The sequence below is a fragment of the Equus caballus genome, chromosome 23 (assembly GCF_041296265.1).
Source record: "Equus caballus isolate H_3958 breed thoroughbred chromosome 23, TB-T2T, whole genome shotgun sequence".
In the NCBI taxonomy this organism is placed as follows: Eukaryota; Metazoa; Chordata; class Mammalia; order Perissodactyla; family Equidae; genus Equus; species Equus caballus.
In genome coordinates, this window is record NC_091706.1 from 17101977 (window position 1) to 17123498 (window position 21522).

Below are 21522 nucleotides of genomic sequence, written 5' to 3' on the forward strand. Positions count from 1 at the left end.
CGACAGAGCGATTTCATCTTCACTTAAAATGAGACTGTAAATAAATGCTAAGACTAAAGCGTGAGAGCCAAGAGGGCGGCACTGTCAGCCTCTGCATTATGCGACCGCAGCTCAATTTGAGTGATGCAAGAAAGCTGGAGTGAAGGTGAGAGGGAGAACCTGCAAGGGAGCTCTTAGACTTCCTGCATACACACCCACACGTGCGCACACACACACAACAAGCACAGGGTTTCTGAGAGCAAGGGTAGCTGAGCTCCAGCTTAAGTCTCTCAGCCCACTGTGGGAGGTCTGCAAAGAGAAAGCCACCATTCAGCTGTGTGGCCTGGACTCTGCGGCCTGCAACTGGTGAAAGAGGAAGTAGTCAAGGGGAAAATAAAAACCACAAGAAAAAAAAATCTTTAAATGCTTATTTATAATACTCAGTGGCCTATTTAAGATGACTTCCATTTATGGTAATGAGTCTTTAAATGAGGCCATTTAAAATCGTTACATAGGCTCTGCCTGGCATTAACCACAATACTTAAGATTTCCATGAGGACAGGACCAGGGCTTTGCAACATTATTTACTCCTGTGGTTTTCTGGTCGGGTTCTTCGAATCTCAGGAGAGTTTTCTGGGAGTTTCTTCGAGGAAAATGTGGTCATGGAAGACATTTAATTTGTGTCTGCTTGATGGCCTCCAACACCAAAATAGGATTTGATGCTACTGGATATGGAATATAATGTGGAAGAGATCCACAATGTTTAAACTCCACTCATCCAAGATGTTTCCTGGCATTCCGAGCACGTGAAAAACTAAAGTCTTTCTAAAAGGAAGGTAGGATTGAATCCACATAAGTGACAAAGAAGCAAAGAGATCTTTAATCATAAATATAGCAATGTTCAGTGACCACACAATGCTGGCAGACAGCTGGCTCCTTCCTCTGGCTCAGTGTGCAGACTCCTTCTGCACCACATACACTTACGTGTTTAGGCTTCTACCTCTCCCCCTGGATAGCAGAATCCTGGAACACGGAAACTCCTTATATAACCCCACGGCCTAGTGCGACGTTAGTTTGAGTTGTAATAGGCACACAATTAACATTTGCTGAGTGAGTTGACTAAACATGCAGCAGGGGGAGTATTGAGATGTGAATTTGAAATCAGAACTCTAATATTTAATCATGAAAATTTTCTGCAGTGACGCTCCAAATGTTTACAGAGCCGCTTATTCTGTTCCATACCACTTCCTGAAGGTTTTCGTGCCCATTCTTGTGTTAGAAAGCTAGCGCCTCAACTCCATGAGTCAGTTGATTCCAAATAATTGCCAATTCCCAAGACTTTCACCACAAAATACTCACGACTACCTAGTAACTTCTTGTCTCTCCACTAGGGGCATCTTCTGATTGGCACAACTTCCTTGTGAAGAGGGGTGGACCCCACAACTCAGGCAACATACAGTTTAAGCAAGGCCATTGCCTGGTATTCAAAGGCCTTGTCCATCTGGGCCCCCTCCACCCTACAGAGACTCTGCCTTCGGGTTCTTTGGGTACGTTTCCCAAAGGAATGGCAACAGTTCATATTTGCTCCATGGCGATAATACAAAGAATCGAGCCCACTTGGAAATGCTGGCTATTAGTCATGAACATAGTTCAATATTTCTCCTATCATTTTACAGCAGAGGAAATTAGGGCGTAAGGATAAAGATCGAGTGCAGTGGCAGACCTAGAAGAAAACCTCACACAGACAGGCGAGACGAGAAGGACCACCTCTTCTCCAGGGTTCACTAGGCCAGCGCTGGGGTGGTCGATACAAGCCGGGGCGCGCTGCCCATCCCCACTGCCTCCCCGAGTATGGGTCTGCTTTCCACTCGGGCCTGGACATAACAGGGCGAAGGAGCTTCTACGAGATCTGTCGCCATTTGAACAAAGCCCCCGTCTTTCTCCCCTTTCCCTCCATTAGGAAACAAAACATCTACGTAAAAATAACATTTAAACTCACATAAGTGTTGTACTACCACTGAGATTTCTATTTTTTACCACCGAATCATATCTTCACGAGGAAGTAAAACAAGTGGCCAAAACTTGAGAAATCATTTTTCAAGAATTTTGATATAAAAATAGATTTACAGCATCATTCATTTAAAAAAAATACTTAATTACCCTTTCCTGTGAAATTTCTTCCCCAAATGTCACATATAATCGTTACTTACAGCTCAGACAAGTCAAGGTGACGGAAATGTTTCCTGGACAAACTCGTCAGTTTATTTCTGGTAAAATTGCTGAAAGGAATCAAAAATGTTAAATATGAATTTAAAATGTTACATTTCAGGAATAAAGTATTCAAAAAGAGATTTTCTTTTTTCAAAGTATAATTTTATTTGATCACAGTATATGCCTTACTTAGGCCCCAAATCTCTTTCTTTTACCTAGAGTGATAGCTTAGTTTTTCCTGCCTCTCCTATAATTCTTGTTTATGGGAGAGAAGAGGGAAGCGTAATTTTTTTTTCTTTCGGTGAGGAAGATTGGCCCTGAGCTAACATCTGTTGCCAGTCTTCCTCTTTTTGTTTGAGGAAGATTGTCACTGAGGAAGCTGGTAACATCTGTGCCAATCTTCCTCTGTTTTGTCTGTGGGATGCTGCCACAGCATGGCTTGATGAGCTGTGTGTAGGTCCATGCCCAGGATCCAAACTTGTGAACCCCAGGTCACTGAAGCAGAAAACGCAAACTTAACCACTATGCCATGGGACCAGCCCCTGTAATGTCTATTTTTAATCTCTTTTTTACCCAAAAGCTTATTTTTTGTATGCTGATTCAGAGCTAAGTTACATACCTCCTAGAGCTCTCTGACTTTTCGAACAATTAATAGAAGGATTAAATTAAATTAAAAACCATAAACTCATTAGGGAAAAAAAGATGCTTTAAAACTAAAGAATAGTATGACTATTTTGAAATCACATGACACAAATAACTCTGAAGATTAACTGAATTTAACATGTCCTTATAGGAAAGAAGATACCTAGCGATTGATAAACTCTGTTGAAATTGTTTATATATGACTTCTAAATAACTAGATAATTCCATGATGATAACAACAACAGCAAAATCAGATAAGAAGGAATATGTGAGATTTTATCTTGAACTATTTTAGCAACGTATTATTTTAAGACTTGGACAAGCCAGACAAGGAAAAGATGTCCTATTTGTGAATGGAAAAATAATACTGAATTTACTGACGTGTTCTGAATATGTTGTTTTATTCAAGGATGGAAGTTCCAGTTTCCAAAGATCAGCACCATGAGACCTCAAGTTGGGAAATTCTGAGCCATAATCCTGGCAGCTGACTTGCCCTCTGAACTTGTTTACCAGTTGAATTTATTTAAGAAGTGTCCAAAGCTTGGGCCTCTAGACATGTGTGCAATAAGTAACATGAATGCAAAACAAACATCATCTTTTCCAAAAACAGCCAAGCTCTCAACAAATCGCCAGGAGCCTTTCAGTGTCTGTTCCCTACTTGGGAAAGCGAGTGATGGGCCGAGAGCCAGAAAAGAACGGGCGATCCGAGGGTGACAGCAATCTTGCCACCCCCACCCCGAGGCAAGTCTACTGTGTCAGCCCAATGAAATCACTGAAATCATCGGTGGAAGTATCCTGGGATGTCTGACCAGTCACCTTCAGAGAGGGCTCATACCCAGGGCCTAGTGCACGAGTCAATTGACCAGTGAAGAAAATGCCACCTCAGCATCTCATAATTCAAGAGCGTGTGTGTCCACTCTCCACTTAATTCTATATTGAGATTTCCACTCATCTACCCCTACCTACTCCAGGGCACTCTCTGCCTTCTATGCGTGCATCTTTTCTCTTCACACTGAGTATAAAGTGCTCACCCACATGAAAAAATAATCCCCTGGGAAGCTGTGAAATGTGCCCACATAAATCTTTCTTTTGGAATGTGAATTAAGAATGGTTTCCACTGGAGTACAATACATTGAAAAGTCAATCTGCCTGTCTTCGCCTCAGTCTTGGAGGCACAAATGTTTTCATCGTCATCAGAAATCCCCATCCTTCTGAAGGAAAAAAAACCCTACTCTTCCTCCCAAGAAGAATGAGGAGAGCGGAGTCAGAGAAAGAGGATACTTGGTGTCAAGGTTCTCGGCCAGCGAGCAAAGGTAGTCTGGGAGCAGTGCGGCCCAGAGTGTGGTTACGCACCAAGTTACGAGGTGAGTTTATGAACCATACTTATTATTGGGGCCAAAAGTCACAAAGGAGGAGGAGGGGAGGAAACAAATCAACAGTCCTCTGTTTGATTATAGAACTTTAAAAGGAGCTAATGAGCACCTCGGCAAAGCCCCTAGAAAACACAGATATTGGCTTTTCTCCCAGCCCCTGGGTTCTCAGGGGCCGGGCAGGAATTAAAGGCACCAAGAAATCAACTCAGTGAGCAGTCATAGGGGTTTTGGACAGTCACCATGTGATGCTAAATATGCCCAGGGTAAGGGAGAGACAGGATCTGACTTGAATGTCCTTAAGGCCCACCGTGAATAGACGGCTCTTGCGCACATGTGAACACTGCAGGGAAACTCCCAGAGATGATCAGCGCATCCCAGGGGCGGAGAGAAACAGCCTCTGATACACATCCCTTTTCCAGCCCCCGGCACCCACTGTGCTGGTACACGAGGTAGGAATGCACTTCACAAGGGGGAGGTCAGGGACAACAAGCCAGCGCCGCTGCCCTCAGTCACAGCAGAGGTTGGGACTAAGGTCTGGAAAGGCAGACACTTGCCTTGATTCCCTCCTCCCTGCCATTCTCAAAAGCCAGCTACTTCATTTAATTTCATATCTTGGCGATTAGGAACCTCTTTTATCAGGTGGCTATATGAAGCTTACAGACACTTTATGACTTCTTCACAACTGTGTGAATCCTGGCCTGACTTCTTTCTGTCCTATGATTTCATCGAGCCGCAAATATCAATAGAGTTTTTGCAGTTTGACCAATGGGCTTCCTCACCACCACCTTTTAAAGAAACTAGAGAAGACCTGTCCATCTCTTTGGTTGACAGTTTTCAAATGACACCTCTTTGGGACACAGGGAGTTGGCTTTATATAAGTTGTGTGCTGGACAAAGAATGCCATTAAAATTATTCTACCATACATCACCCTGAAAAAACACACTAGGTGGCTTCGGTATTCATATAAATAGCATGCAACAAGGAAAGTAGGGAAAATATAAGAGGTATAGTAAAGTAATAACTAATTCTGTTAATAAAACTATAATTAACTATCGCCCATTGAACACAACATAGCCCTAGGGGAAATGAAATGGTAAAATAGCCAGTAAGATGTGATTGTTGAGTAATTCAGGTCGAAAGTCAGCTGTAATGAAAATTCCAGAACTTAACCACTGAGGTCATTAGTTACAGTTAAGTGACTGCATTGGAGCCTTTTGCCTTTTTCTTCTATCCAACTTCTCTCTTGTTTATGCTATCAAGGCCTACGCAGACATCAGATTTGTGCAGGCAAACCAACCACAGAGAGGATGCCAAAAAGCACTGAAATGAAATGTGTTCATAGAGTTCCTTGGAGTTTCATCACGTTTTTACCGTATGTTTTATATCTTAATTCTACCGACTTTATTTTTAAATTGACTTCATCATTAATGTCACCTATAAAATAGGAAGTCACGATACCGGCTTTATGAAATTAAGGTCTTTCATAATATCAACAAATCTTCATAAAGTGTCCAGGCAATCTGCTCTAAGAGAATGATGTCTTTTATCACTGGCATGGCAATCAGTTGAGGAACTGTTCTCCCCAAGAAAACAAAGAGGACAAATGTGACAAGAAGGGCTGGTTCTCAAATTACACGGATGACACAAATTTTCTTTCCTGTACTCTTATTGTAGGAACATGGCTAGGAGTGGGCCCTGGAGTCACAATCCTGCCACTTTCGATCTGCAGACCTGCGCAAGTCCTAGAACTTCCTCTGTCTTTTTTTTTTTTTCTCCTGCTTTTTCTACCCAAATCCCCCAAGTACATAGTTGTATATTTTAGTTGTGGGTCCTTCTAGTTGTGGCATGTGGGACACCGCTTCAATGTGGCCTGATGAGCAGCGTGGTGTCTGCGCCCAGGATCCGAACTGGCGAAACCCTGGGCCGCCCAAGCAAAGCGCGTGAACTCAACCACTCGGCCATGGGGCCAGCCCCTCTCTGTCTGTCTTTACAACTATGAAACGGGAATCAAGAAGATCTTCCCTGCCAAGTGACAGAAAAATCAAGTGAGATAATTCAGGTAAGAGTCTTATAGGTACACTGTAGTCTATGAAACATATAAGTATTGTCGCAGAGAATTTGCAAAGCACAAAAGAGCCAATGAATGCTGACAACATTCCTTCAACAGAAGCTCCCACTGAAAATTCGGGGCATGGGGACATCAATCTGAGCTTAGGGGTGGGTAATCCTCTGTTTAATGAAGAAACCTCTCAGGAAGTCCACACCGTATTGACTAGACACTATCATCTAACGGAATTTAGCAGCAAACAATCTGAGAGCTCCCACTGTCCATATTTCCATTTGGCTTCAGTGGACAGAGCATCAAAATGACTTTAGGGGAAACGTGCTGTTGTTAATAATTGTCTGACCTTTGGCATATCCCATGATTGATTTTTCTCCACTTTTATCAATCATGACAGATAGCTTTGGGAAAACGAAGGTTCCAAAGAGGACCCGTTGTGGGGGGAAAAGCATTAGTAATTTTTAGTTCCCTAAAAAGGCCAAGGCCAAGTCAGCTTCTTTCAGCTCCACCAGTTTGATGTCTTCCAGGGAACATGTCATGATTCCAAGGAAAAGAATCAGGGACGCTGTACCAAGACACAGTTTTCACATCAGACTCCTTACTGTTGGCCTATTGCTCTGTCCAAGATGGAAATGGCCCAGAAATTCATGAAAGGGAATAAACAGGCTGTTCTAAGTACCCCTCTGAAGCTATTCAGAAATCAAACAAAATAAAAGCTAATGCTTCTAAGCTATTATCACAGCTATACTAACTTTCAAAAAGGAGGTTTAGAGTTGGAAAAGAAGAAAAACAGAGGAAAAAATTATTGAATAAATTGGGTCCTTGGAAACAAAAGAATCAACCTTTACTTACATGTGCTGTAAGTTGGTGTTTTTCAGAAACGCTTTATGAGCCACAAATTTTAATCCAGAATCCACAATTGTCCTATGAAAACACATAATTGCATGTATGTTAGAATTAACCAATGAAGGACCCTCTGACTATGACAGAGCGTAAGCAAAAGCTCTGCGGTAAGATACATCAGTCCTGAGCACTCACAGGTTTTTCAGTCCCACGTAAGCTTCAACATCATCTTCGTTGATGATTTCTAGCCTTTTCTGATTTGCAATGTAACTGCAAAAAAGCAGAGAGTGAAAACCAGTGACTCAGAAGGTAGGCAATGCATGAGAGAACGGACAGCTTCCCTGCAACCTCACCAGGGTGCTCAAGGCGATCCCTCCCCACCCACCCTAGCCCCACCATTTTTTTCAAATACAGCAAGGGGAGCAAAACTGAGTGTGACTGAAAAGAAGTCATGATTGATCGGGTTTCATGGTCAACGACAGGTTCACCAGGTTTCATTTTTTCTTAATCTTCTATCACTCTTTCAACTAACAAGTTCAGCTTGCCAACTCTTTTAAGGTATCCCCTGTGTAGAGAGGTGAAAATAACTGGAAATGCATCCACTAACTCTCAAAGGCATTTCACCCTTACGGTGACAGCCACAGGGATGCCAGCATCACCATGCAAGAAAAATCACATCCTTCCTCACATTCCAGCAGCAGCAGTCACTCCCTCCTTTTACCTCGGAAATGACTGAAGCAGATTCCCCTCCCCCTTTCTCTCTCTCCCAGCCTCCATCCCTCCCTTCCTCCCCACTCTCTCTTTTCTGAGGCCAGCATCTCCTCTTTCTGCCTTTGTCATTAATAACACCAATTTTTCCTTTCAGGAAGCACATTTCACAAACTCCGTGTGGCCCCAGTGCACTCTGTATAGAAACGAAGCTTCATCTTCTCTGAAAACCCTCAAATATAGGAATAAAATGGTGACTCTAGCTGGACAGAGAATCCCTTCCCCTTGGCCATGATGCCTGGCTTAGAGATGTGCATGTGACCTCAACTAAACCAATGAGAATCTTCCCTGAAATTAAATAGATTATTGCTGGGACAGAGAGAGTCTCTCTCTTTCTCTGGGACCATAGCTGAAATATTACACAGGCCTGGGGCTTCCATGGGAAATTTTTCTGCCACAGTAAAGAGACTGTCCGAGAAAGAAGTCAGCAGACAGAAGGAAAGAGAGCTGAGAGATTAAAGAGAGGCAGAACCCTGAAAATGCCACTTGAGCCTTTGGATTCAGCCATCTCTGAAGACAGATGTCACGAACAGAAATTCGATCTGAATTTCTGTCACTTGCAATCAATAAAATCCCTAGCAATACAACACAAAGCTATTAAAACTACCACCATGGACTCTCCTTGTGCTAGTCATCTGAGCACCTGTCCACTCACTTTTCTTACATCACACCCTCTTTGAAGACACAACAGCTGGATCCTGTTTTATTCTTCTTAATGTGCACCACAGCCTCTAGCAAAGTACCTTGCACAAGGTAGGAATTCAAAGGCTGAAGGACAGATGGATGGACAAATGGATTGATGGACAGATGGGCAGCAGTTCCAAAGGCACTATAGGAAGTTGTGCTAGTGGGATTTTCAAAAAATTTAAGACACATAACATTCCAATTATGACACAAAACAAATATGCAGCCTTTCTATTACCAAGAAGAGTTAAAATAAAAATTATAGTAACCAATGGGGCAGAAGGTACAGCACCTATAGGTCCCTTCTACGCAATCCAAAACAAGATAAAAAAGATATCACATATGGTAAGAGTTGGGGCACCCATTTCTAGAAGATAAATTTTAGAAATAAATTTAGTAAATGCTCTGAGGGAACAAAATTACACCAAAGAGAAATAATTTTAAAAGGAGCCACATAAACATTGTCTCCTGCTACACAACAAAAGCAACCTCCAAGACAGCAGTATATCTTCTGCTCAAAGGTCTTGGTTCTCCCCGATACCCAGGGCCTCGCGCTTCACAGCTGTGCAAGGATTCATCCCCTTCTGTCCTCCCACACACAGAAGAAAACATGCTAAGACTCCAATCTAACGCTCAAACAACAATTTTCAACATTCAGAGTTATTTTTTTTTTTAAGATTTTATTTTTTCCTTTTTCTCCCCAAAGCCCCCCAGTACATAGTTGTATATTCTTTGTTGTGGGTCCTTCTAGTTGTGGCATGTGGGACGCTGCCTCAGCGTGGTTTAATGAGCAGTGCCATGTCCGCGCCCAGGATTCGAACCAACGAAACACTGGGCCGCCTGCAGCGGAGCGCGCGAACTTAACCACTCGGCCACGGGGCCAGCCCCTCAACATTCAGAGTTTTTATAGAATGTTTCAAAATTATCACATTTTGGAAACATTTTTCCAAGATTTTCATTCCACTAACATTTTCCATAGAGACCACAGTGACCTCCTTCTAAATTATCTCCCAGAAAGAGCTGCCTTCCAGAGAATCCTGAATTTTAACGCTTTTGTTCAGGCAACTGCAGCAAAAAAGGTAGATAATGTGGGCAAGATTTCCTTTGGGGTCACAGCCAGGACTTCCAGAGAAGTCTGTCTACTCCCTACAGCTGAGCTGGCATGGTGGCTGTCACCATCCTGATATCATCTGAGCATTCTTCAACACTCCTTCTTGGATCGTCACTGCGTCCTCCATGCTTAAGGCAGGGGCCTGACACTCAATAGGGACTTAACCAACGTCTGTGGCACAAAGCATTTATCTTTAACTTTCCTTTTAGTTATCTATGCCCTTTATTTTATTTCTATTTCATTTTCATCAAATTTTTAATTTATAAACTCCTAAGTTGTATTCAATAAAATACAGTGAGCTAACATAAACAAAACTGGAAGGCACAGAATAAAGAAAAGCAAGAACAGAGATACTGCAGGGCTAAGAATTAGGTTTAAAATGCATACACCTGTTAGGAAAGGGCCATGAGCTTGAATCTAAGCTTTCTAGTCACCACGCCCAAGAAAAGAAGGAAAGGGGTATCCATTCAGTCGGCGGTAAATTTATAGCATTCGTGAGATGAAAATAAGTCAGACATTAAGCAGAGCATAACTGTTCTTGGATCTAAGACCAGACAGGAGATTTTACAGAAAACCATCAAAAGAACCATGTGAAATTACAAAAAACGGTCACTAGAGAATATCCTTCCATTGTGGAGGCAGGAATTCCTGGATAAAATAATGAAGTTTTCTCCTGGTCAAAATGGAAAAACCAACAGAAGAGCTGGATTAAAAGGTCAGTACGTGCCTCTCTAGAAGCCAAGAATTCTGCTTTATAAGTTACCATCTGCAGAGATGCCCACAATATAGCTGCTGGCGATAGAGCGCTCATGAAACCTACCCCATGGGAAACTCTCCTTAGCTCCCATTAACTGAGGAATCACAGGGTTAGAATGGAAGCCAGTAAAGTTAATAACAGACAGTTCAGAGGGGAGTCCTCCATGGTCGAGAAATATATGAAAAGCTGCTTACCCCACAAAGAATCTGAAATGTAAATTAAAACAAGGACATACCATTCCTCTCCCACTAGCTGGACAAAATGTTTAAAGCCTGACAATAGAAGGCATTTCTAAGGATGTGGGGATTTCTCTTACATTGGTGGAGGGAGTATAAATTGGTACAATCACTTTGAAGAGCAATTTGCTGGTATCTTGGAAAATTATAAATCAGTATGCTTTATAGTCAAGCAATTCCCTTTCTAAGTACTCACCTGAGAGAAAGTCTCACACAGGCACCTAAGGAGATAGATACAAGAATATTCACCGTACTACTGTCAGGATTAGAAGTTGGAAACAACCCAAGTGCCATCAACAAAGAAACAGAAAAAAATAAAGTGTGTAGGTGTGTTAAATAAGTAAGTTGGATTGAACCTCATCTTTTATTTGAGCAGAAAGAGATCTTCATGCTAAGTGAGAAAGAAAAATAAGCAAAACTGCATACTGATATGTACACATAATATAAAATAATTTATGTGACCTTTTAAAAATACACAGAAAATAATACTACATCATGTTCATAGTCAAGGACATTTGTAAAGTTATAAAACCAAGACTGCAAGGAAGTTCACCTCGGGAAAAGAGAATGGGCCTGGGATAAAGAAACTTCAACTGTTAAACTATTTTATTCAACTACTAAACTATTTTATTAAAAAAGACAAAAATGTTAAAGTCAGTTCTGAATATAAGGACATGAAGTATTGTTGTTATATTTTTTTTAATTTTTTAAATTTATGAAGAAAAAAGAAAGAAGGAAGGAAGAAAAGAAGGGATGGAGGGAGAGCAGGGAGGGAGGGAAGGACAGAAAGAGAGACAGACAGACAGAGAAAACCACACGAGTGAAACAAGAGCAGGGAAGCTGGACCAGGGCTGCTCAGTTAGGAAGTGGACAAACACGCCTACACTCAAGGTCTTGGCTCCTTGGACCACCCCAAAAGGCAAACGGTCTAAGAGCCTTCAGCTCCCTGCCCCAGCGCCCCAGACAGGAACCAGAAGACTAAGGAGCATGCTGGGCTGCCCCCTACTGGTGATTTCCACGTGCCTCCAGGAGGATTTTGGCAACACCAGACCTTTTGAGCATTCCGATCTCACTGCCACTTATGAGAAAAGCAGCAGCTGCGGAGACCCACCCAGGGTCGGGAAGGAGAAAGGAAGAGCCAGGCCAGTGCAGACAACTGAAAGATGCGCCCACAGGCAATGCGGCAGGCTTTCCCCCTGGAAAACCATTTCCCACCACTGCGGTCAAAGTGCTGTCAAACTCTGAAGGCTCTTTACTGAGTTATAAAACACATCTCTGAGAAGGGTTTCATTCCCAACAAAACAGTGGGAAGGCCCAGTATCTTGGCACAGGCCTTTCTCATGTGCTTTCTTTCCATGGCAACTCCAAACTCCTCTGACCTATGCCCACTGTTCTGGAAAGCCTAGGCCCCAGGGGTTTTAAGGCACAAGCCACCCCCCCAGAGCCATGTCCCAGCACTTGTCTGACAGGAATCTCATAAACGAGTTCAGCGAAGCTTTGGTTCTTCACGGAAAACTAATCTTCTGCCCCTCTAACCTGCAGCCGACGCCTTAGTTCTCTTTCAGACAAGTCAGCAGCCTTTGAATAGCGACAAAGAGACTTGGTAGATTTGGATTTTTTTAATTCGATATTTCTTAAGTATTTCCCTCACTTACCTCCTGAGCATCCCAGGCCCTTTGGCCCACCCCTCCATCAGCAATCTGTCTGGAACATCGTTGGCGTCCAACCATCCTGTTTCCCGAATATGCCTTCCTCCTTTCTCGAGTCCATATAGAGGATTCTTGCTTGGCCCTCATATGATGAGGGCTGTTTTTCACTGTTGTTTTTCACTTTTACGACATCCCAAGACCACTATCTACTGCCCTAAAAGTTGGATCCCATATTCAAGGAGCTTCTCACTGAATTCACCTACATCTATTCTGGGACCCTGCAATATCTGAAACACTGCTTGATTTGTACACAACACCGAAAAGGCTTTTTCCATCAGAACATTTTTATTCCATCATTGGCAAGCATTTCTTCTTTTAGCATTTATTGTACTTCTTAATTTGAAAATTAAGAATTAGAAGGGATGGAGGTACTTTTTGTACCGACAATTATATTTTTCTTTTAACCTATCTGACTCCCCAACTGAACCGTTAACTCAGATGGAGGGGTCTTATTCATCTCACGGCATCTCCACTTCCGGGCGCAGAGCTGATGCTCACACACTGTCAAACAGATCCACGGAGTCTCCAAGTGCCCTGGAGTCTTCATTGTCCCACTGGAAAGACCAGACACGTACATAGATTGCATGAAGGATGCACAACAAATGCTAAATGAAGATTGTGATAATAGAAAATAACTTCACGTATCACGGAGAAAACAAGGAAACCAAATAAGGACCATAACAAAGGAGGACGGAGAGTCGATCTTGAAAGCAAAATTTGTCTGATCTAGAAGTAAATTTAGATCACAAGCATACAACATATTCAAACCAACTACTAATTTATTTATTTATTTCTGCTTTATCTCCCCAAATTCCCCCAGTACACAGTTGTATATCTTAGTTGCAGGTCCTTCTAGTTGTGGCATGTAAATTTATTTTTTTAAATGATTAAAAACTAATCACCCGAAGAAGGTAGCATGTATTTGCCACCAAACTCTCAGTCTCAGGAACATTAAGGCTAGAAATGGCCCCCAAGGATCTTCTGATCCTGCGGTCTTGACCTTGAAGGAGGTGATGCTCTCTGGGGTACAGTGCTCATGGCCACCGTATTTGATGAGCAGAAACGAGATGGCTCCCAGCAGAGGTACAAGCACCTGTGAGGACACCGTGGGAGGAACTACAAGATAGTATTGGGCAGGTCAGTGAAGGCTTACGGAGGTCAGGCCTTGAAGAGTGACCCAAAGTCGACAGATAAAGAACTCAAACATAAGAAGAGTCCGTATGATTTGCCTTTTTATCTTACATGGTCACCACAGCCGCGCCAGTCTCAACTTGACATCCGGGATCTTCACTAAGACATTTTCTTGAGGGTAAAGAATTTCCTCTCCTTTAGCTTAACAAAAAGCTTATAGGTGGCTTTTTGGAAAAGAAGAGAGAAGAGGTAATTTTAGGAAAAATTTGCAGAAACATTTTTGAAATACAGGTTCCTGGAAAGGGGATTGATCCCATTTTAAAAGCTTTCACAGTGGCTGTGACAACCTGCTAACTAATTGTTCCAGGTAATCTTCTCAAGTAATAAAAACTGGTTTCTAATGCATCTTTTCCTCTCGTGTACTAGCTTAACAGCAGGATTGCTCAAAAGTCAAATTTCCCTGTAACTTAGACTTTACTGCCTGAATTGTACTTTGGCAATTCATCAAAAAGAAATGGAAACAGCCGTGAATATTTCTAACCGCCACTCTTCAAAATGGAATCACTTCCTGCTACCTTGGCTACCCCCCACCTCCACCCCCAAGTAAACAAGTAAACAAATAAATAAGGTAATAAAAGTAGATAGAACTCAAACTCCACAAGAGATTGTGATGTGTGTCCAGGCTTACAGACGTGGGGTGCAGAATTTCAACTCTGATAGGCTCCTTTCTGCCATAAGATTCCCATCACAGGGAATATAATAATTCTTTTAAAAAAATGCCCTTAGGGGCTGGCCCCGTGGCCGAGTGGTTAAGTTCGCGCGCTCCGCTGCAGGCGGCCCAGGGTTTCGTTGGTTCGAATCCTGGGCGTGGACATGGCACTGCTCATCAAACCACGCTGAGGCAGCGTCCCATATGCCACAACTAGAAGGACCCACAACGAAGAATATACAACTATGTACCGGGGGGCTTGGGGAGAAAAAGGAAAAAAATAAAATAAAATCTTTAAAAAAAAAAAGGCCTTATTCCCTGAGTCCACAACCAGGTTGCTTCTGTTTCTCAGGAAAATGCTGAGAAAGAGTTTTGAAAGTCAATCCATGATGGGCCAAAGAAGGACTCAAAATAGGACTCTCTCAGTCCATCGCTCCATTCTTAAGAGAGGGCACACCACCCCAGCTATGAAGACAGGAATTAGAGAACACCAAATAAGCATGCTCAAAACCTGAATTCAAACAACCTCTCATCACATGCTGTTTAGCGTCAGCATTTCCACCTCCTTTGTGGTCCTGGGCAAAGAAGTAGCACCACTAATTCCCTTTATTGTAGTGCTAACTGTGTGCCAGGCACCAGGTTACCCATAGATTGTCTCCCTTAACACAACAGTGCTACCAGGAGACCACCATGATTCTTTCCACATTTTTTTTGAGGAAGATTAGCCCTGAGCTAACATCTGTCACCAATCCTCCTCTTTTGCTGAGGAAGACTGGCCCTGAGCTAACATCTGTGCCATCCTCCTCTACTTTTTATATGTGGGACACCTACCATAGCATGGCTTGCTAAGCAGTGCCATATCTGCACCCGGGATCCGAACCGGCGAACTCTGGGTTGCCGAAGCAGAATGTGTGAAGCACTTAATCGGTGCACCACCGGGCCACCCCGGATCCTTTCCACTTTTAAAAGAGGACACTGAGGTCCACCCATGCCAGGTCACTTTCCCAAGGTCACATAGGTCCCCAAACAGGAGATGAACCCATATCTGCCTCCTCTGAAGTCTGAGCTTGTAGCCACTATATCACACCCCTAGGACTGTGGAGTTTTAAATCCTGCACCTTTGACAAGGAATAATTTCTAAAATTTCTGCAAAATGGACCTTTACAAATGATCACAGCCTAAAAGCACTAGTCAATGAAAAGGAATGAGGACATTTTACAGGATGCTGTCATGTATTATATTTACACAGAGCTAATAGGAGATAAATAAAAAGTCTTCTTCCAATTCTTACATAATGCCAAGCTCTGAGACTGCAGCTTCCTAGAATAGCCCAGATACCCTGGGAATTTAAGAATTCAAGTGCCTGGAAAATAAGAAGCGGTGTGGTGGAGGGATAAACACACTCTACTGCTTTACCTCTTACAGCCCCGTGACCCGGGGCAAGTCCCTACGCCTCAGTTTCCTTCTCTGTAGAATGAGGTGGCAACAGTAACTGCCTCATGGGGTTTTTGGGAAATTAGAAAACTGCCTTCTCACACACGAGGACCTCAATTAATGCTAGTTATTATTAACAATGAGGAGAACACCAAGGTTTAAGGCCTGGCTTGATCGCTAACTAGCCGGTGAACTTAACCTCACCTTGCCTGCAGAGACCATATCTGCGGAAGAGGAAATTTGGACCTGATAATGTCTCAGTTCCCTTGAGCCCACAAATTAAAGGAAAACTTTAGCAAAATATTACAAAGAAAAAAATTACACTCCGGATTTTTCTATGAGTATTTATATAGCATTTTTTAATCCTCCTCTATCAACAAGGTGGTTTCCAACCAGCAACACCACAATTTACAACCAGAAAAATTAACTTTGAAAAAAACCCCTTCAGCTTGGCTTTCTCCATAAACACATCAGTCTCCACCAGGAAAACGTAAGTTTCATTTGACGTATTAGCATAGTCTCCCATGGAGATTTAGGATTGGACCCCGGTCTATGCATAATGTGCCACATAAACCATATAAACCGATCAACCAGAAGTCACAAAGGCAGCAAGTGGCCCAGATCTAGTCAACACCGGGTGCCTTCATCTTCTTATTAGACTTTTCCAAATGGGAAGATTTCACATTTTAAAAATCTGAATTTCCATATGCTCTTAAAAAAAAAAACAGAAGGCCCACCACACTGGACTAACATTTCTTCCCGGCAACAGTCAGGGCGAGCTGAGTAACATTGCCCCTGGGGGCTTAGGGTGCATTTCCAGGTGGTCACATTCCTGACTGACCTCAGCCATTTCACCGGCCTGTGGAAAGATTTTATGACCCGTGACTTAAATCTTGCTTGTAATTTCCTCTGAGACTTCAGTGCTGCTCCAACCATTCTCCTGCATTGATATGTCGTCTCCACACAAAGAGATCCCTGAAGTGAGTCTCTCAAATAAAATGACACAGAAGCCACAATAAAAGTACCTCACTTTTTAAAAAAAGTTAGTTCTACCTGTTCCAGAAGCTTTAGAAGCTTCTTCTCTTGTGAAAAACTAAACTAAAACTGATAGAGACATACCTGAGGATAATTTTCTACTGGGTACGGTGGTAAATAAATCCCAGGAAGAGCAAGAGATGTGTTTTTTCCTGACAAAAAATAGTTTTCCTTCTCACTAATTTACTTAATATCATTATTCACGATAAGTCTCAGATCTTTCAATAGGTCTCAATAATCCGCCATAGTAAATGGAAAGACAAGTCAATAACCAAGAACCATGACATATTTCCACCAGATTAAATGAAGAGCCCCAGGATGGAAATGGTCCTGATACCAAACTCCTGTCAAGAAGGAGGCTTAAGTTATGTTCAAGCCAAAATTTTTATCTTGGGCAGGTGTCCTCTGTTTTGGGCAGGTGTCCTTTGACATCAGTCAATATGAAACCACCAGAAACACGAGTCGGCTCACTAGGTGACTTGGGGGACGCTCTGCAGCTAATTCATCCTGGCAGGCCCATGAGGAGCCATCCCTCTCAGAGTTGGGGGCACCCCAGGAGCCTGAGGGGGCTTTTCTTACGGTTGGGAAGCCGTCTGGTCACACCTGCTCCTAAGAGCTTCTAGGCTAAAACCATCTCTGCTGTGCTCTGTGGGTGGAACTCTGTGGTCTCAAACGAGCATCTGTCCAAGTTCTGGGGCCGTCAAAGGGCTGCTTCCCCAGCAAGCCTGCACCTGCCCTCTGGTACCTCATCTAGTCCGCGGTCGGGGGCTTCCACCTGGATGAGCACGCAGGCCGGGCTGCTTGGTCTTTGTAAAAGGATGTCAGCCCCACCATCTGCTTGTCTGGTTTCCAAAAAGAATGGATCTGGCCTTAACCAGCAACAGAGATTAAAATTTTCCAGGCTCTGGTCAGAGGGGACAACTTCAAATCATCTGCAGCCCAGCTTCTACCAAAGCCTGGTTCAGCACAAGGTATGCGGGAACGGGAGGCAAAGCTCCTGCGTTGTGTTTTATAATTAGAGTACAGGGGCATTAAATTCTTGGACCACGTTAGCCTTCTTGCAGAATTCATGTCCTTGTCACTTCGCCCAAATTTCACTGGCTTTCTCAGTAAGAAGAAAATGAACTCTACTTCTGCATTTTTCATAAAAGCTGTGAATTACATCACTCATTGTCTCTGCAGTAGAAATTCCTTTCAGAACATAGTGCCAGACAAAGCTATGTTCCTGTGGAATTAGCAGGCATTCTCCTTCCTAATAATGAGCTTCTCTTTTCACTGCCAGGAAGTTGAGGACAAACGTTGCGCTCAGTTACAGCAACTATGTCAACCATTAGAATCACTTGCAGAGAATTCCAGTCTCTTTTTCTATTCCTCATTCCCTCCCTCTCATTTTTACCTCATTAACCTTATTGCATAAAATAATTATCATCAGTTACTCAAAGACTAATGATAAACTGATTAATTGTAACATTTCTAATATTCATTCAATACAAATTAAGCGGTCATTATGACCAATATGCTGATATTGTAATTACCTTTTGTTTTCAAGAAATGAGTTATTAATCATTTCATCCATGATTTTCTGTGTTTCACAGTGACTGTTCATAAAAAGGCAAAATCTTCTTGCAACTCCAGCTCAACACAAAAATTATATTTTCAAAAAAATGTCTTTTTCTCTTTCCCCATTCTTTCAGCCCCATCAATGTTTCACTGGTGACCAGTGAAAAAGAACTTCCCACGACTAGCCCAGGCCTTAAGAAGTCTAAGAAGCACTCAAGTCAGCACTAATCACAGCAGAACGCAGTTTTGAAAGCTCTTGGCCTCCAGTCAGGCCAAATCATTCCATTCGAAGAGAATCTTTGGAACTAATATTTCTGCTCCAGCTTCAGGATAGGTCACACACGGCGCAGAGAAAAATGAGCATCAGGCACAACGTCAAGAAAAGCGAATGATTCAAGTGGTAAGATTTTAGGCTCTTTCTGAAGGTCTGCTTGGATTTCGGCACAATTTTCCAGCCAACATTATGGGCTGTGGGAGTAAAGAGAGCAAGAGAACATGAGCACACTTCCATGTGGTCTCCCTCGCTTCCCTTCACATCTTAATCTTGAGTCACTTTTAAAGAAGGTTAGAGATCAATTCTTCAGAGTTAAACTACGAAGATGCTGCTGGAAAGGGATCCAAGTCATAAGTGGTGGTGTAAGGCCACATAAAGAGAAGCTATTTTGCAGAAAGGAAGTGTGAGTGCATCTAAAAATCCTAAACCAATCACTTATAAAAACTTGCAATTCAACGAATGCATCATTGTCCAAAAGGATGTATATTTTGAGGGACTCAGAGTAGTCAAATTCACAGAGACCGAAAGTAGAACGGTGTCCCCAGGAGCTGGAGGAGAGGAATGGGGAGCTGTTGTTCAAAGGGTACAGAGTTTCAGTTTTGCAAGATGAGAAGAGTTCCAGAGACGATGGTGGTGACGGTTGCACAAGTGAGAACACACTTAATGGCACTGAGCTGCACATTTAAAGATGGTTAAGATGGTAAATTTCATGTGATGAATATTTTACCAGAATTTAAACACAAAGGAAAAGAAGACATACATTTTGTAAAGACCTTGCAATTAAAGAGTAAGAAAGAAAGTTAAAAGAGAAAATGGAGTAGAAACTGACTGAGAACCCCCCGAGCCCAGGGGAGCTGTTGGAAACAACCTCGTAAATAAAATGGACCAGGACCATCGAACATAGCAAAGTTGCAGAACGAAGATGATGACCTGAATAATAGTGGCTAAATCTGACCCACGACTGCTCAGCACACAAATGATCAACATCCCAATCAGCTGAGCATGCCAGGTCCCTCAAGATGAGAGGAATACGCCACTGAGTGTAAGGACATGCAAAGGTTGCCATGAAGAGAACCAACGCCCTTTTCCATCTGTCCTCAGCCCCAGCGCCTGGCCAGAGCCATACTTGAGGCAGATTCTTTTGCTTTCCTGTCCTTCCTCAGCCCTACAGAGTCTATTCTCCTTCAAAATACAGTTGAAGTTGGCCAAACAAAATAAAAACTAACTGCCGAGCTCATGTTCTGTGTTGGGCACTGGTGTGAACATTTTACATGCATCAACTCACTTTAACCCCACAGAAACCCAGAGAAAGGTTCTATTATTGCCCTCTTTTATAGATGGGCAAACTGAGTCACAGAGAGAACTTTAATAACTAGTCCAAAGGAGCAGAAGCAGTCAACTTCACAGGGGGTCTCTTAAGCTATCCTGCCTCACGACCTATATGACTCTCCTATGCAAACTCCCAAAGAAAATGAAAAATTAACTCGTCCATCCACCTATACACAGAAATGGACATACTCAGTGATTTTTCAATTTGGAAAAAAGAAATAATGAGGAGAATAACTTTTTAGGCACAGTTTTCACAATCCCAGGATCCTCCTAGGGTGCCAGTAAAAACAAAAATATTCAGCCATAATGAGCTGATTCTTAAAATATTATGTTCAGATATGAACCTTTCAGGGGTAATAATAAAATCTGTATGGGGAAGAGAGCAAGGTGGAAGTTCACAGCTGCTGGTGTTTAACAATCCCCATTAACTGCTGAGGACAGATCTGTGCTTTGCTAATCTGTCCGTGTCTGTGATATCCCAAATCCTGTTGTAATACAAGTCAGGGGACGAATTCTGCACATGTTGTCCTGGTGGGAAACATGGCCCCCCATGCTTGAGAATTCCCGTCAAGAGAGGGGGGCACTGCAATGGGAGGAGCAGTCTGGTAGTCTGGTCACCCCACTGCCCACTCCCAGGGCATAAGTCTTGCACTTCCTCCATTCAGAGCATCATCATAGCTCAAAACTATGATGATGCAGAGGCCAGATCCACAAGGCAGAGGCCCAAACAGCCTTGTCCCTAGTGCCCTTAGCTCTGGGCAGTGGGCCCAGGCATGTTAGAGGCCCTCACTCTGGTACTTCTCTGGCCAAGTTCCTCCATATGAGGCAAGGAGTCTTCAGGGCCAACAGGATGCTCCTACCTGGAAATCACATCTTCCTTCTTGACCTACTAGGATCCTACAATTCCCTACCTGAAGGCCCTGAGCCCACTCCCAGGCCCTGCGCAGCCTTTTTCTGTGCGTCTCTCCTCCTGAGGCTATGCCATGCTGTAGATGTGCACATCCCTAGGCACAATGGTGGGGGGCGGGGGCCCAAGGGCGCTATCTGTGTTGGTGTTGATGGAGTTGGGATGCGAGGCTGGATTGGCTACACAGCTTCGAGAGAGAAGAGTAGGAGTGATCTGACTGGGGACCTCTACAGAGGCCCTTCAAAAGGCCATACAAATGGCAGGAGTTGGCCTAGATCTTGTAACCCAGGACCCAGAAAAGTGCCTGGTGGGAGGACACATTCAAAACATACTTGCTGATGGACTAATTGACTAAATGAATGAATGAATTGATCAAGCAGTCAACACACGCATGTATAAACAGTCATTCCTGTCTTCCATTTCAGCTGTCCACGGGAAGAGATAACTACGTCAACAGAATATCTATTGCCCTCTGAACTGTCTCTGTGTGGATATAAAACACAATGAAAGGAGAGGAATGACGGGGTGGATTCTAGGGTAGGCTGGGGTCAAGGGAGGTGGAGAGACAAAAGGCTCAATAGCGCCCTCAAGTCACCAGGCGGTTATGCTCCAGAAGACACTTCTTACTGGTGAGAAAGCAATTCACTGAAAGAATAAATGAGATGGCTAAGAACTTAAATCCAGAGGGTCACCTACACTTACCATGAGAGCCAATAACTCAAGAATAAGATTTTTCTTATCAGCGTTAAACATTATATACTGGTTCCA

General features: G+C 43.0%; 1 protein-coding gene across 43 annotated transcripts in view; it reads right to left on the reverse strand.

The window, feature by feature from the left end:
* Positions 1-21522, reverse strand: part of NTRK2 (neurotrophic receptor tyrosine kinase 2) — a 345316-nt gene that overhangs the window by 306436 nt on the left and 17358 nt on the right. For all 43 annotated transcript variants that reach the window (XM_070248576.1, XM_014735383.3, XM_070248573.1 and 40 more), the window contains 3 exons: positions 7306-7380; positions 7120-7191; positions 2190-2258 (listed from right to left, as the gene is read on the reverse strand). In XM_070248576.1, the coding sequence (XP_070104677.1) occupies positions 2190-2258; positions 7120-7191; positions 7306-7380 (216 nt within the window). The remainder of the gene's footprint in view (positions 1-2189; positions 2259-7119; positions 7192-7305; positions 7381-21522) is intronic.